This window comes from Plecotus auritus (assembly GCF_963455305.1).
Source record: "Plecotus auritus genome assembly, chromosome: 3".
NCBI lineage: Eukaryota > Metazoa > Chordata > Mammalia > Chiroptera > Vespertilionidae > Plecotus > Plecotus auritus.
In genome coordinates, this window is record NC_137772.1 from 93,698,584 (window position 1) to 93,712,944 (window position 14,361).

The window sequence follows — 14,361 nt, forward strand, 5'->3', positions numbered from 1 at the left end:
TGGCCACTGGCAACAGTAAATCCTCAGCAATGGTGTGAGGTTTCATAGCTCTGGTGATTCTGAGTGCCACCAAATACGAAGCTTCAATGGCTGCTACATTTTGTTTGTGGTACTTGCCACCAGTGTCAAGTCTGGATTTCTTGAGTCCATCAGTTTTGCTTCTAAAATAGTTGGTATCCTTGCTGGCAAAGCTTGGATGCTTGCTATCAAAATGGCGTTTTAGTTTGTTTGGCTTCATAGATTCGGCTGATAGAACTTCACAACAAATAACACATTGCGGTTTCTTAATTCCTGCTGTTATTATTGAGGTAAAACCATACTGTAAAAAATCCTCACTATATTTTCTTTTCTTAACATTTTTCTCTACACGATCCATTGTCATGGGATGGTTTGCTAATGAAAATAATATATAACAATAGCTTTAATAATACAAAAGATGATACATGGCATATCAGTCAGTACAGTTCATTAAAGTTTCCTATGATTTACCATTCTCTGTGGTGTTGTTTTTTTACATACCTGTTACTATCACAAGGGGGCAGTATTCACATCAAGCACAGCTGAATATAAAAAGACCGATCAGCATCCAGATTAAGTTCCCATGGTACAGATTTTTTTTTTGCAGTAGTTGATGATTTTACAGTACATGATTTTACATTTACCCAGTAATTATAATTCATGAAGTGTCGTTTTACCTCCAATACTGCTGCTTTCAACACAGTAGCTGCTTTTAACAGAGTAGCTGCTTTCAACACAGCAGCTGCTTTCTACACAGTAGCTTCTCTCTACACAGTAGCTGCTCTCTAAACATGTGTGACTGGTCCGCGTAAGTACATTATGGCGCCAACCCTGTCACATACACCTGTATTTGTATGGGGTGTATGTGATGGGTTGGCGCGATGATGTCATCATGCCGGGTACTCATATGTGGGCATATCTGCATGTGGGCGGACTCGCTTAGAGATGATAGAGCAGCGGTGTCTCGGTTCCTAAGACCATCGGAAATATGTGTTTTCCGATGGTCTTAGGTGACCCCTGTGAAAGGGTCATTCAACCCCCAAAGGGGTCATGACCCACAGGTTGAGAACCGCTGTACTAGAGGCCCAGTACACAAATTTGTGCACAGGTGGGGTCCTGCCAGCCGCTTGATCTGGCTGATAGGGCTGGGCTGGCCAGGGGGAGGGGACACAGGAGGTTGGCTGGCCTGCCTGATCCCATCCCCCATCAGGGTGAGGGGGTCCGGGGGCGGGGTGGCGGGGGGGGGGTGGAGGGGCTGCAGCGGTTGGCTGGCCCTGCTCCCCATCTGGGTGATGAACTCCTTTAGCTTTTCCTTGTCTGTGAAGCTCTTTATCTGGCCTTCAATTCTAAATGAGCTGTGCTGGGTAGAGAAGGGCGTGGCAAGAAATATTCAAAGTAATGAAGAGCAAGGACCTGCAGCCAGGGTGACCTTCCTTTTGAAAGGACAAGGCTGCTCGGGGGGCTGAGGGTTCAGTCTCTGTGAAACCCGGGTCAGTCTTTGCATCAGGCAAGTGGAATCGCTGAGGCCTATTTGAGAGTCACCAAGGCTGGGAGTGTGATCTCAGAACAGTTAAAAACATGTCCATGAAGGGATGTTATGAGCTCTCTCTCATCAAAAAGCCCACGTGTGTCTGTGCTACACCAACAGGGTTACTTTAACACTGAAGCCTCCATTCGCATTCAAAAGGTGAATTCAAATTCAAGAAACAGTCTTTCTTGTGCAGAATTATCCTGTAGTTGCCTTCGTGCTCTCTGAGGAAAGCTTAACCAGACACATATCCCTGTAAACAGGCACCGTAAGCTGCACCTCTGGCAGCCATCCCAGCTTCAGGTATACAGTGGACCCTTGTACAATACAGATTTGAACTGTGAGGGTCCACCTACTAGCATATGTAGATTTTTTTCAATAAATACTTTTAGTACTGTAAATGTATTTTCTCTTCCTTATGATTTTCTTAATAATATTTTCTTTTCTCTAGCTTACTTTATTGTATGAATATAGTATATAATACAGATAACATACAAAATATATCTTAGCCCAGCCAGCGTGGCTCAGTGGTTGAGCATTGACCTATGAACCAGGTGGTCCCAGGTTCAATTCCCCGTCAGGGCACATGCCTGGGTTTCGGCCTGGATCCCCAGTGAGGGGCATGCAGGAGGCAGCCAATAAGTGATTCTCTCTCATCATTGATGTTTCTATCTCTCACTTCCTTTCCCTTCCTCTCTGAAATCAATAAAAACTAAACAAAATATATCTTAATTGACTGTTTAAATTATCAATAAGGCTTCCAAGTTTTGGGGAGTCAAAATTATCTGTGATTTTTTTACTGCATGGGAAGTCAGCACCCTTAACCCCACTGCTATTCAAGGGTCAACTGTACTGCTTATGGTTCCAGGGGTTGCCTAATAAATGACAGTGATAGATGGAGTTAAACGTCTCAGAGAATGTTAAACTTTAGCATGATTGGAGTGTTGATTCTCACCACAATACTTCCCAAAGACAGCCTGCACATTGCACATGCTCCCTCTCAACACTCACTGCGGGGGGTGGGGGGGGGAGGGTGAAGGGGGGGGAAGTTGGGGAATCCCTGGGCTGCTGCCTGTAACTTCTTTTCTCTCCCACCGATCCTTGACAGAGCAGATGGCTGAGAAATTCTGATTGAAAGATTTACTAAAGTGATTAAATTCCTCCAAGTATGTTACCATTTGGGGGGAAAAAAAAGATGAACATGAGAAACTTGCTTACATATGCACAGACCATCTCTGGGAAAATACCTAAGAAATGGACGGTGTGGGTTGTTTCCCAGGAAAGGACCTGCATGGCTGGAGGACAGGCGTGAGAAGAACTCCCTTGGCTCTCTACCCTTTTGTGCCTTTTGAATTTTGCAGGGATAATTTGAAATATAAATAACATCTGATTATTAATAGATACAGTCGTTGGAAATAAGTTATCAACTTGAGTATTGCACGTTGAGAAACTGATAGACTAGAGATGAGGCCACAAAACGACTAACAGAAAGGCAGGGGGTCTATGGATCCCAGACGAAAGCGGGCTGGGAAGGAGGAATATGTCAGCATTTTGCTAGCACTTTCCAGGGAACACAGTTCTGACTCTAGTCCCCTCCGCCCTCGGACCCATCTGTAGAAAGGAGAAAAGAAAGCAATCCCCAGGCTTTGTTCCCTGATAAACAATCCTTTAAAACCACCAACTTTCATTGTTTCCAAAGAGCCGGTGTGCACGTGTTTTCCACGGTTGTTTTACTCAGTGTCCTGTGTACCCGCCACGTGGGGCTCCTTCCCCTGCCGCCTGCTCCGGGTGTGCTGCACAGGACACTGGCTCCTGATCTTGGGCCTAAATGGATCTCCTTGGAAACGTGAAAAGCTGCATTCTGGCTAATAAATTGTGGTGTGGTTTTTTTGTGAGTGAAATGAGTTTGTCTTGATCCTCCAGCCCTGACTACCTGTCTGAGAACCGGCAAAGGTATATTTATAAACCCACAATCTGAACTGCGGGGCTCTCTGCGCAGGCGCCCTCTTGGGAAGCCTAATCTCCCGGAGGTCGTAGAGAGGGGATCCAAGACCCTGGTCTCCCCTGGTGCCAGTGAGCTGAGCAGAGCTCCTCTTCTAGTAGCTGCAGTCACAGGTTTACAAAGGTGTTGGTCCCTTACCAAACACAGCTCTACTTTTTTTCTTTTTAATCCTCACCCGAGGATATGTTCGTTGATTTTAGAGAGAGGGAGGGAGGGAGAAAGGGAGGGAGGGAGGAAGAGAGAGAGAAACATTGATCGGCTGTCTCCCATATGCACCCCAACCAGGGATCAAACCCACAACCAGGTATGTGCCCTGGCAGGGCACCGAACCCACAGTCTTTTTGGTGTGTGGGGTGATATTCCAACCAACTGAGCCACCCAGCCGGGGCCACTCCTCTTTCCTTATTTCATACTAGTAACCTGGGACCAGGTGCCTGGATTAGGGCTAAGTATTTGGTGTGTCTTAATTCAGTTAACCCTCCCAATAACCTTCCAAGTCAGGTGCTATTATTAATATCCTCATCTCCATTTTACGGAAAAAGGAACTGAGGTACAGAGAAATTCCGTAAAGAAAGGGACAGGGTAACTCAGGCCACAGTGGCCTTTGGGTCGTATTCAAAGTAATTGTTGCTTTCCTGGCTCCCACGTTCTCCAGCGAATACAGGGCCTTAGCCCTCAGGAGAGGCTCCTCTATGTCTGGGAGAGCCTGAGTAGCTCGCACAGGTCCTCCTGCTGAATGCCTGTCGTGGCCCAGGAGGGCAGGGCCTCTCTAAGAGCCCATGTGACCCCAGGCATCCCTGGAATCCTTGGGACAGGAGTGTGAGGGAGTGTTCCTTCCTTAACTGTGTCACTGGGGGTCACTCAGCACCCAAACAGCCTGGTCTGGTGCCTCTGAGCCCCTCAAGTCAACAGCTTCTTCAGCCTCTGCCTGCCTCCCCTCCAGCTCTGGGCTCAGACATGGGGAAAGAGTCAGGGCAGCACCCCCTGGTTTCCCAGGCTCCAAGCACACTTCATCTTTAGCCTGCTGCATCCTTATCCTCTGCCAACCCCAATCCTCCTGTAAATCACATCCTGGCAGGATTCCCACTGATTTACCAGCGAGGCCTGGGTAGAACTGAGTCCCAATGTGGTCCAGTGCAGAAGGACAAGCCCTCCTCCAGACAGTGCTTTTTTGTTTTGGGGCTTTCCTGGGATAATGACAAAGATTCTCTGCTTAACCAAACTTCAGTCAGGCTCCTGAACCTTCTCTTAGGTCCATCTGTGCACTTCCTTATAAAATCCAGTTTTGTAAGAACCCTGCTAGGTCAGTTTAACCAGGCACCCTATCCTTGATATCTGACCACCCTCTATCTCTGATCAGGTTCCTCTTCCCCCATCATTTCCCAGGTGATGTCTGGCCTGCCTTCAGCAAGAATCCTGTTATTCAGTTTAGCAAAACAAACAAACAAATAAAACAAACAAAAAAAAACACCCCACTATCCCTGATATTTCCTCTTAGTAATTTTGCGTCCACTGACCCCATCCTGCTCCTTGGCAGTAAATCCCCACTTGCCCATGTTGTACTCAAAACTGAGCCCAGTTCTACAGTGAGGTGTGTTTCCCCCTATTGCAATAGTCTTGAATAAAATCTGTTTTTAGGACTTCAACTACTCTCCAACTCTGGCTTTTATTTGACAATAATTCCACCCACATTTTCCCTTCTCTCACCACACACCCTGGCCCTTGCAAAAGGACTACAGCCTACAGCCAGGCACTCAGAAGAATAGAACAACAATAACATCAGGAACAGCAAAACACAGTGGTGTGCACAACACACTCTGTTTCTGACTTTTCCTAATTGCTTCCTTCTATTAAATACAGTAGCCTGACAACAACAACAATTACTATAGGGTGTTTGCTGTTTACAAAGCACTTGCTCAGTGAGTAGCTCATGTTCAAAGAGAAAGAGATAAATCCCAGCAAGATCATGAGCAAATTGTTTACCTTGTCTGAGCCTGTTTCTTCATTTGTAAAACGGGAGAATTATAACCCCAACTCGGTTCTTGACCGTTTAGAGAAATAACATGTGGAAAGCAGAAAGTGCTACACAGATGTTACTGGTTTCAAGAGCCAAATCACTGCAACTCGAGATCCAGATCAGATCACTACAGAATCAACAGCTTCTAATCGGAACAATTTTTTGAAAATTGTATTTCCTGGGGGTATCATTTTTTAAACATATTTTTTTATTGATTTCAAAGAGGAAGGGAGAGGAAGAGATAGAAACATCAATGATGAGACCGAATCATTGATCAGCTGCCTCCTACTTGCCCCACACTGGGAATGGAGCCCACAAACCAGGTATGTGCCCTGAGTGGGAATCGAACCGTGACCTCCTAGTTCATAGGTCGATGTTCAACCACTGAGCCATGCTAGCTGGGCTGAAAAAAAAACTCTGATTCTCAGATTTCTCCACTGAGGAGGTCACAGGATTATGAGAGGAAGAGCAAAAGAAAGTGGCTGGACTTGGGCACAGCTCTGAGCGTGGCCCCTTCCTTCTGCAAGGAGTCCAAGCTGCCACAACACGGAGGTGGTGCTGGACCTCGCTCTATTAAGGGCTGAAGAGCTGGGCGTGTATTTGTGGCACATCCCCAGCAGGAGAACTGCAGGGAGCCCCAGAGCTGAGGGAGGGCTGTGAAGCCCGTCCCACCCCCCAGCCACCTGGGGAAAGGAAGCAGAAAAAGGAGAAACAGCAACTTCCCTCACATCTTGCTCTTGGGACATTACTGACGAGCAGCTGCGGGGGAGAAGACGCTGCGGGAGGAGCTGCAGCCTCTGGCTCACTACACCGAGGTAACTGCAATTTTTACTCTTCTCCCTGGCATGAGGAATGAACAGGGGGCCGTCTTATTTTCCTCCAGGGGCAGCTGAAATAGAGTCCTCGGGTGAGATGTCCCGTCACTGTCCCAGCCAAGGTGTCCCCTGACTGAACTGGGATCAAGTCTTAGTTGTAAAATTTTTTATTTTTGGAAAACGGGAGTTGTGAAAAACGGGAGAGGTAATTTACCTTGGTAAGACAGTGGAGGGAACCACTCTGCCCTGACTGATAAGTTTGTCCCCAGCCAACTGTATTTATAAATAGCCCGTGTCCAGGACACGGTGCTGGCCTGCGGGGTCTTCCAAAGGCAGCGCAGTGGCCAGGAGCCGCTGTCCCCTTCCCTCGGTGCACTGAACCCAAGGCCGCTTCCCCTTCGGGGCTTAGGCTTACCAGGAGGAAAACAGAGGCTAAGCACAGACTAGCAAGACTTGGGCACCTTTCAGTTGTTTCTACCAAACTAGGTTTGTCTAACTGGAACTTGTTTTGCCTCCTTGCTTTAACTCCCACAGAACGGGAGCCTGCATTCCTTGTCTCCCAGGGCCCTGAGCTCTGGTCTCCCAGCTAGGGGCCAGCTGAGGGTGACTCACACCCCCCACTTCCTGGCCTTCAGAGCCCAGGCCTGTGTTTGAAACTGTCAAGACACTTCCTATTTTTGAAGTAGAAGCTCCTCTTCCATGTGCCTGCATGGATCTGTGTGTTCCGTCAGAAAAGAATGGCTGACGTGTGCACCTGGCCTTTCTCCCCCAGGATTTGCCAGGGGCCACCATGGGCTCTGTGAACTCCCGAGGTCACAAGCGGGAAGCCCAGGTGGTGATGATGGGCCTGGACTCAGCAGGCAAGACCACGCTCCTGTATAAACTGAAGGGCTACCAGTTGGTGGAGACCCTGCCCACCATTGGCTTCAATGTGGAGCCTCTTGAAGCCCCGGGGCATGTGTCTCTGACTCTCTGGGATATCGGGGGGCAGGCCCACCTCAGGGCCAGCTGGAAAAACTACCTGGAAGGCACGGACATCCTTGTGTATGTGCTAGATAGCACAGACGAAGCCCGCTTGCCCGAGGCGGGGGCTGAGCTCACGGAAGTCTTGGACAGCCCCAGCATGGCCAGCGTCCCTTTCTTGGTGCTGGCCAACAAGCAGGAGGCGCCCGGTGCTCTGCCTCTGCTTGAGATCAGAGACAAGCTGGGCCTGGAGAGGTTCCAGGGCCGCTGCTGGGAGCTCCGGGCCTGCAGTGCCCTCACCGGAGAGGGGCTGCCGCAGGCCCTGCAGAGCCTGGGGAGCCTCCTGAAAACCCACAGCCGCTGTGTCTCCTGGTGAGCACCGCGGGGCAGTGAGTGCAGAGAGCAGGAAGTCTTGACTCAGAGCAGCTTATCTTTGCTCATGGGAACTGGGAGAACCAGCTTATCCCTGAGAATTATAAGCTCAGTTTACCAAATAAGAAATCCTTCTATGCTTGGACAGGATTTTTTTTTTCCCCTTGGGACTTGGTGTCACTGTTGAAAATCAACTGTTTTTAAATAATGATACTCTAAAGAAAAAAAATAATACCTTAATACACTTCATTTAATAACTCATTGCCACCCTGGACAGTGTGGCTCAGTTGGCTGAACATCGTCCCATGCACAAAAAGGTTGCCAGTTCGACTCCTGGTCAGGGCACATGCCAGGTTGCGGGTTCAGTCCCCAGCCAGAGTCTGTGTTGGAGGCAAGTGATGGATCTCTCTCTCTTTCTCTCCCTCTCCCTTCCTCTCTAAAAAAAAAAAATCAATAAATCATATTTTTAAAAAACTCATTACCCAAGTGTGAACTGAGCAATTGTAATAACAGAGCAACGATAATTGTAATAATAGAGCATAATAATTAAGACCTAAATTCCTGGGGGAAAAAGGAGTTTCAAAAGCAAATCATAATATCATCTAGACATGATCAAGATCTTATGAGTGATTTCCCTGGTGTCACCGGTATGTGCCATGATCACTCTGATCAGCCAACGAGAGCAGAAGCAAGCAGGTGAGTCGAATCTCGGGTTTAGAAGGGCATGGTGCTCAGCCCGGGCAAGGGAGTTCCAGCCTTCCCAGCGTGATCCTCTTCTCTGACCCTGACTCACTTTTCTCTGCCCTTTTGTCACCCTGTGCTGGTCTTTTCTAAACCCTTCAGGTTTTTCCTTCTTTTTTTCTCCTTGTGGCACATATCTTTTCTAAAAATCAGACTGATCAATGATTTCATTTATTTATTCATTTAATAAAAAAATATGTAGAGCCTTGAATTTGTGGCAAAAAAAAGCACTGAGCTTTTAGCTATGAACCAAGCCTTCTAGGTGGGAGGTGTGTATTTTGAAGATCAGTATGACAGCAATGAACCTTTCTCATTATTACTAGCAAATACTTCCTATAATCTGAGGGTTTTTTTATGGCACACAACTTACAGTTGGTACCTGCTCTCATATTAAACAGCTCTAAATGTTGGCGATTCCTTCCTACGCTGGCTCCTGGTGGTGGTTCTGCCCTCTCTGGAGTGATGCAGTATAGACTGGAGCTCAATACCCCTCCAATATCTGACACCCGCCAGGACCCTCTACCCAAAATCTCCCCTTCTAGTATCAGGTTAGGCATGCTTCGTTCTTTTACTTGTCAATTGACATGTTTCAAGATTTCCTGTGCTAGTCTCCGGGAAGTGCAAAGATGAAAAGACAAATAAGACAAGGCCTCAGGCCTCATGGAGCTCTGGTTGGGGGAGCAGTGAAGACATAGCTTCCATAAAAATGTGAAGATAGAGACTCAATTCAGCAACTGTTTATTGAGGACTTATTGGCGCCAGGTTCTCTGTTCAGTGCTTTGTGTATATTATCTCTAATACTCCCAATTCTGCCAAGTAGGTATCATTCCCATCTTACCTGGTTAGAAACTGAGGATCAGAGAGGTTGTGACTTTCTCGAGCTATTAAGCGACATACCTGGGACTTGAAACCAGATGTGTCTAGCTGTAATGATGCCTTCATACTTTCACATCATGCTTCTAAAGGTTTAAACTAAGGTTCTCTTTCGGTCAGCAGATGTGATGAGGGGAGCAGTCTAGTCAGAAGGAGACTGCATGGAAGCATGAGGGAAAGGGTAGGAAGGATAAGTAAGCCAGAATGGCTGAAACAGCAGGTTGGAGTGATTATATTATAACAGGGAAAAAACAGAAAAAAATGTTTAGTTCCAAGTTGGGGAAGATATGGACTTTCATAATCAACCAGAGGCCCGGTGCACGAATTCATGCACCAGTGGTGTCCCTTGGCCTGGCCTGCGGGATCGGGCTGAAACTGGCTCTCTGACATTCTCTGGGGGTCCTGGATTGTGAGAGGGTGCAGGCCAGGCCAAGGGACCCCACTGGTGCACGATCAGGGCCGGGGAGGGATATGGGAGGTTGGCCAGCTGGGAAGGGACCACAGGAGGGCTCCATGGCTGGACTCCAGCAGCAAGCTACCCTACTGGTTGGAGCATCTGCCCCCTGGTGGTCAGTGCACATCATAGCAAGTGGTTGAGCAGCCTTAGCATATCATTAGCATATTATGCTTTGATTGGTTGAACGGCCGACTGGATGACTAGACACTTAGCATATTAGGCTTTTATTACATAGGATAATTTGGCTTTGGCCCTAGCCAGTTTGGCTCAGTGGATAGAATGTCAGCCTGCAGACTGAAGGGTCCCAGGTTCAATTCTAGTCAAAGGCACATGCTTAGGTTGTGGACTCAATCCCCAGTAAGGGGCATGCAGGAGGCAGCCAATCAATGATTCTCTCTCATCATTAATGTTTCAATCTCTCCCTCTCCCTTCCTCTCTGAAGTCAATAAAAATATATTTTAAAATAAAGAATTTGCCCCTATTATGCCCCTAGCCAGTTTGACTCAGTGGATAGAGTGTCAGCCTGTGGACTGAAGGGTCCCAGGTTCAATTCCGATTAAGGGCACATGCCTGGGTTGCAGGCTCGATCCCCAGTAGGGGGCATACAGGAGGCAGACAATCAATGATTCTCTCTCATCACTGATGTTTCCATCTCTCTCTTCCTCTCCCTTCCTCTCTGAAATCAATAAAAATATATTTAAAATTTTTATTAAAAAAAGAATTTGGCTTTGGCAAGTAAAATCATTGAACTTGGCATTTAGGAGGATAACTTAGTGGCAGTGTTGGGGTGGATTAAAGAGAAGAGGGGACAATGGGGATTGGAAGGCAGGGAGATCATCTAAATGGCCATCAAAGTAGCAGAGGAGAGGAGAAGAAGGGGATGAGAATTGAGAACCATTTTTAAGGGGAAAAGCTGAGAGAGGAAGAATTTGAAGACAGCTCAAGAATTTGAGTCTACATGGCAGGAAGGGTCGGAATGATGTAAAAAGGTGGACACAGAAGGAACAGGTTGGGATTAGAACAAGGAACAGCACTACCAGGTTCCGCTTTTGAGATTTTGGGTATGAATATGTGCATAGCTTCTTTCAGATGGTTCCATTGTCTGCAGTCCTTGAGGAACCAGCTGCACTTGCTGGTTCCCACTCCCAGAGGCTCATTTCCTCACATGAGTTGTCACTTTTTATTGTGAGCTCATTCTCAGTAGGATTTGTTTTTCCTGTGTGACTCCCATGTGCTCTGGGTTGTGACAGTGTTTCTACACAGAGTGGTTATGCATTACCTACTAGGATCCTAGAGGCTTCAATTATTTAACCAAATATTATGTTAATTTCTCTGCTTGGGAGTTATGGGCCTCACAGATAGTATAAACCTGGACTCTGCACTCTTTAGGGATTCAGTTTCTGACAGGTGATCTTTTTCTTTTGCACCCAAACTAGACCATTTGCTTCCTCATACTCCCCTGAGATGGTGGGAAGTGTTTTATAATCCCCTTCTAAGGAAGGGGCATCTCTTTGATGCTTTTGCTTTTCTGCTGAGCTCAGATTAAAAGCTTCTCTCCTCCAAGCGAGGCTAAGACCACAGCTCCCATTCCTTTTCAGGTGTTACTAACTCAGTTCAGTCCCTGGAACCTAAATTTGGCTCCTCTAAGTGCTTTGGCTGTTGTTTTTCTCTTCATTTCTGCCACTGAGGACTTCCCTTTCTTTTGTGCAGGGACAGCATACATTAAATAAGTATTTATTTTGTGGCAGTTTACTCAACATTTCTGGGACTCCATCATGGGAAAGGGTCTATTTGCCATGGTGCCAGACCGCCTGTTAATTTTGATATGTGGCAGGGAGCCTTCCTGCGGTACTGGCAGGAGGGTGCTGTGCTGAGAGCTATACTTAGGAAAATGTCCTGAAGGCAGGAAGATAAGCTAGAGGGTGAGCGGGGTGTCTTTTGACTGATGTGCATACTCTTGACACCATTGGTCTGAATGGACATCCTATCACCGCAGCAGCCCCACCCTGCTATGGGCATTCTTCCCACCTCTTGACAATCTCCTGCGTTGGCCCAGTCTCCTCGCTGACACCAGCATGTACCAGGCTCTTGTCCAGCTCCAAGTGTGTACTTGTTGCTGGATGAGGCAGAGGGTACAAGGGAGCCAGCAGGTAGCTCTGAGAGTGCTAACAGCCCCAAATCCTTGAAGGCAGGTGTCTTTAGTCAAAATAAGCCCCAGAAAGTCACCTTCTATTATGCCCCTGGATAAGATTTGGGAAGAAGGACAACAAAGCAAAATATAAGACCCATGCCCAGTTAGGGTTGATCACCATTCCCTGCTGGTCCATCTTCTTCTGGGGGAGAATGAACATCAAATTAGTCATGTAGAATTACCTGTGGTGAGTTCCGGAACGTGAAATATACAAGTCTCTGCATGGAAGGTGGAGTTTGAGAGCCTCAGAGTCCAAGGGCAACTCTGACAGCCTTCCACCGCACTGGCTTCTGAGATGTTTGCTTTCCACAGGATGCAAGGTTCCGTGGCCCCGTCCTGGGACTTCTTATGCCCCTGCTTTTGTGCTCTGGCCCATCATGTTTCCATGTTAGCTGGAGGTCCTTGAGGTTATAGTAGAGACCCCAAGAGTGGCAGCTGTCCTCCAGGTCACACAAACTTATAGAAGCCTCCCTACAGCCCTGCTGTTCCTTAGGCTTAGGATGTTTTCCTGTTCAAATTCTGTCCACTATTACAGGAACTTCAGCTTTGCCCAGTGGCTGTATCGTAGCCAATGAGGTTTATCTGAGGCGTGATTATTGCTATTAAAAATAAATAAATAAACAAAGGAAGCTTTATCTGCACACTTCAGCCATGTTTATCCTCCCTCCGAACACCCATGCCTGAACTGGGACACTTCCACGTGTTGGCATGTGGTCTCCCCAGATATGGTGTAAATTCCAAGTGATGAGGCACCATTCTTATATCTGTTGGGCTCTCTGTAAAGCCTGGAACAATATGAGATACTGAGAGTTACTCATTAAATACCTGGGTGAATAATGAAAACTGATTAAACTATTGAACTGGATCTTGTGGCAGAGTGCCCAGATCCTCTGAACTGTCTAGAATAAAATTTAAAAAATGAGAACACCAAGAGGCTCATTGGATCGAGAGCCAAAATGGCAGCACAAACGTATACTTCAGACACCTTCTATAGTAAAAACAAAACAAAAAAGTCATACATTCTCTTTCTAGATCATGTCACACTCAGAACTACCTTTCAGTTTATATAGAGGGGGGGTGCTGAGTGGGGACTGAGTGCCGAAGGGCTGGCACAGGTGGGTAGAGCATGGTGGGGGCCCTTGGGAAAGTTGAGCCCCAAGAGAGGGCCAGGGAGAACAGGGACAGGGCCCGGAGCCAGTGCCCGGAGGGCAAAGATGCTCTACCTGGCCAGGCGGTGGCCTGGTCTTGCCTGCTCCAGGGCTCCTGTCCTTATTTCTACTTCCAACCTGACACTGATGGATCTGGAGGGTGGGTGGGACCTCATCCTTTTTCAGAATCTTCCCTGAAGACCACAAGAGAGATTGCCCTCCAGGGAGCAAAAGTGGCAATAGATCAAAGCTGGTACTTTCGAGAGGATCCAAGATGGCGGCGTAGGTAAACACCTAAACTGCTGCCTTGCACAACAATTTCAAAACTACAACTAAAAGACAAAACGTCTATCACCCAGAACCACGGGAAAGCTGGCTGAGTGGAAGTTCTACAACTAGAAGGAAAGAGCAAACAGCATTGAGAGATGCACAAGCGCTGAAAAGCTGAGGTACGGAGACACGCGAATCGGGCTGGCGACGGGCGACTGGGAGTGCTGCTTTTTTCAACCCGAAGGGAGACAAGCTCCCGATTACTCCAAACTCCAGTTTCTGGGGAGACGCGGGGGACCCAAACTCCTACAGGGAGAAGCTGGACTGTCTGCCGTGGGGTCAGAAAGTAAGGGTGGCTTGCTTGCAGAGCTGCGCACAGGAATAACTGTTTACTGTGCTGGGGCGCGGGACGCGGGGGACATGGTCGGAGATGCAGAGCCCGCTTACTGGCAGCCATTGCTGTTTGCCACGCCCTAGCCTAGTCACGCCCTGAGACCCCGCCCCACACAATCTACAAACCCACCCAAGCTCCAAGCAGCAGCTTTAGCATATGAATGACCTGCCCTATGGCAGCTTAACCTAGTAAACTTGCAGCCTGGGTCAGACAGCTCCAAAACCTCCAAACCCCAAGCAAAGAGGAGAAAACTGTAGTTCTCGCTGTAGCGCCTGCTGAGTGGCCTCAGACAGTAGCTGACCTGCACCCCACTGGAGATACAGAAGCCAGTGTACCTAGTGGTCAGTGTGAGACACCAGATTTCAACTCCTCACATCCAGAAGTGACACATTCAAGAGGCAGACTCAGTGAGCACCAAAGCCCCACTGAAACAAGTCCTGCACCATAAGCGTGTCTCCAGCGCAGCAGTTCTTCCATTATAGACATAGCAGGTCCTCACAGCCAATTGGCCTGGAGGTCAATTCCTCCCAGTGTACCAACAGCAATCAAGGCTTAACTACACCAAGACTTTG

At 47.7% G+C, this 14,361-nt stretch overlaps 1 protein-coding gene across 2 annotated transcripts; it reads left to right on the forward strand.

The window, feature by feature from the left end:
- The first annotated feature begins 6,170 nt into the window (after nucleotides 1-6,170).
- On the forward strand, nucleotides 6,171-8,183 carry ARL11 (ARF like GTPase 11). Of its 2 annotated transcripts, none has more exons than XM_080661290.1 (2): nucleotides 6,171-6,380; nucleotides 7,153-8,183. In XM_080661290.1, the coding sequence occupies exon 2, from the start codon at nucleotides 7,171-7,173 to the stop codon at nucleotides 7,717-7,719; it is 549 nt and encodes a 182-aa protein (XP_080517416.1). In that variant the 5' UTR covers nucleotides 6,171-6,380; nucleotides 7,153-7,170; the 3' UTR covers nucleotides 7,720-8,183. The 2 variants fall into 2 exon arrangements, with proteins under 2 accessions (XP_080517416.1, XP_080517417.1); XM_080661291.1 differs by having other exon boundaries at nucleotides 6,205-6,380; nucleotides 6,915-8,183.
- The last annotated feature ends 6,178 nt before the right edge of the window (nucleotides 8,184-14,361 follow it).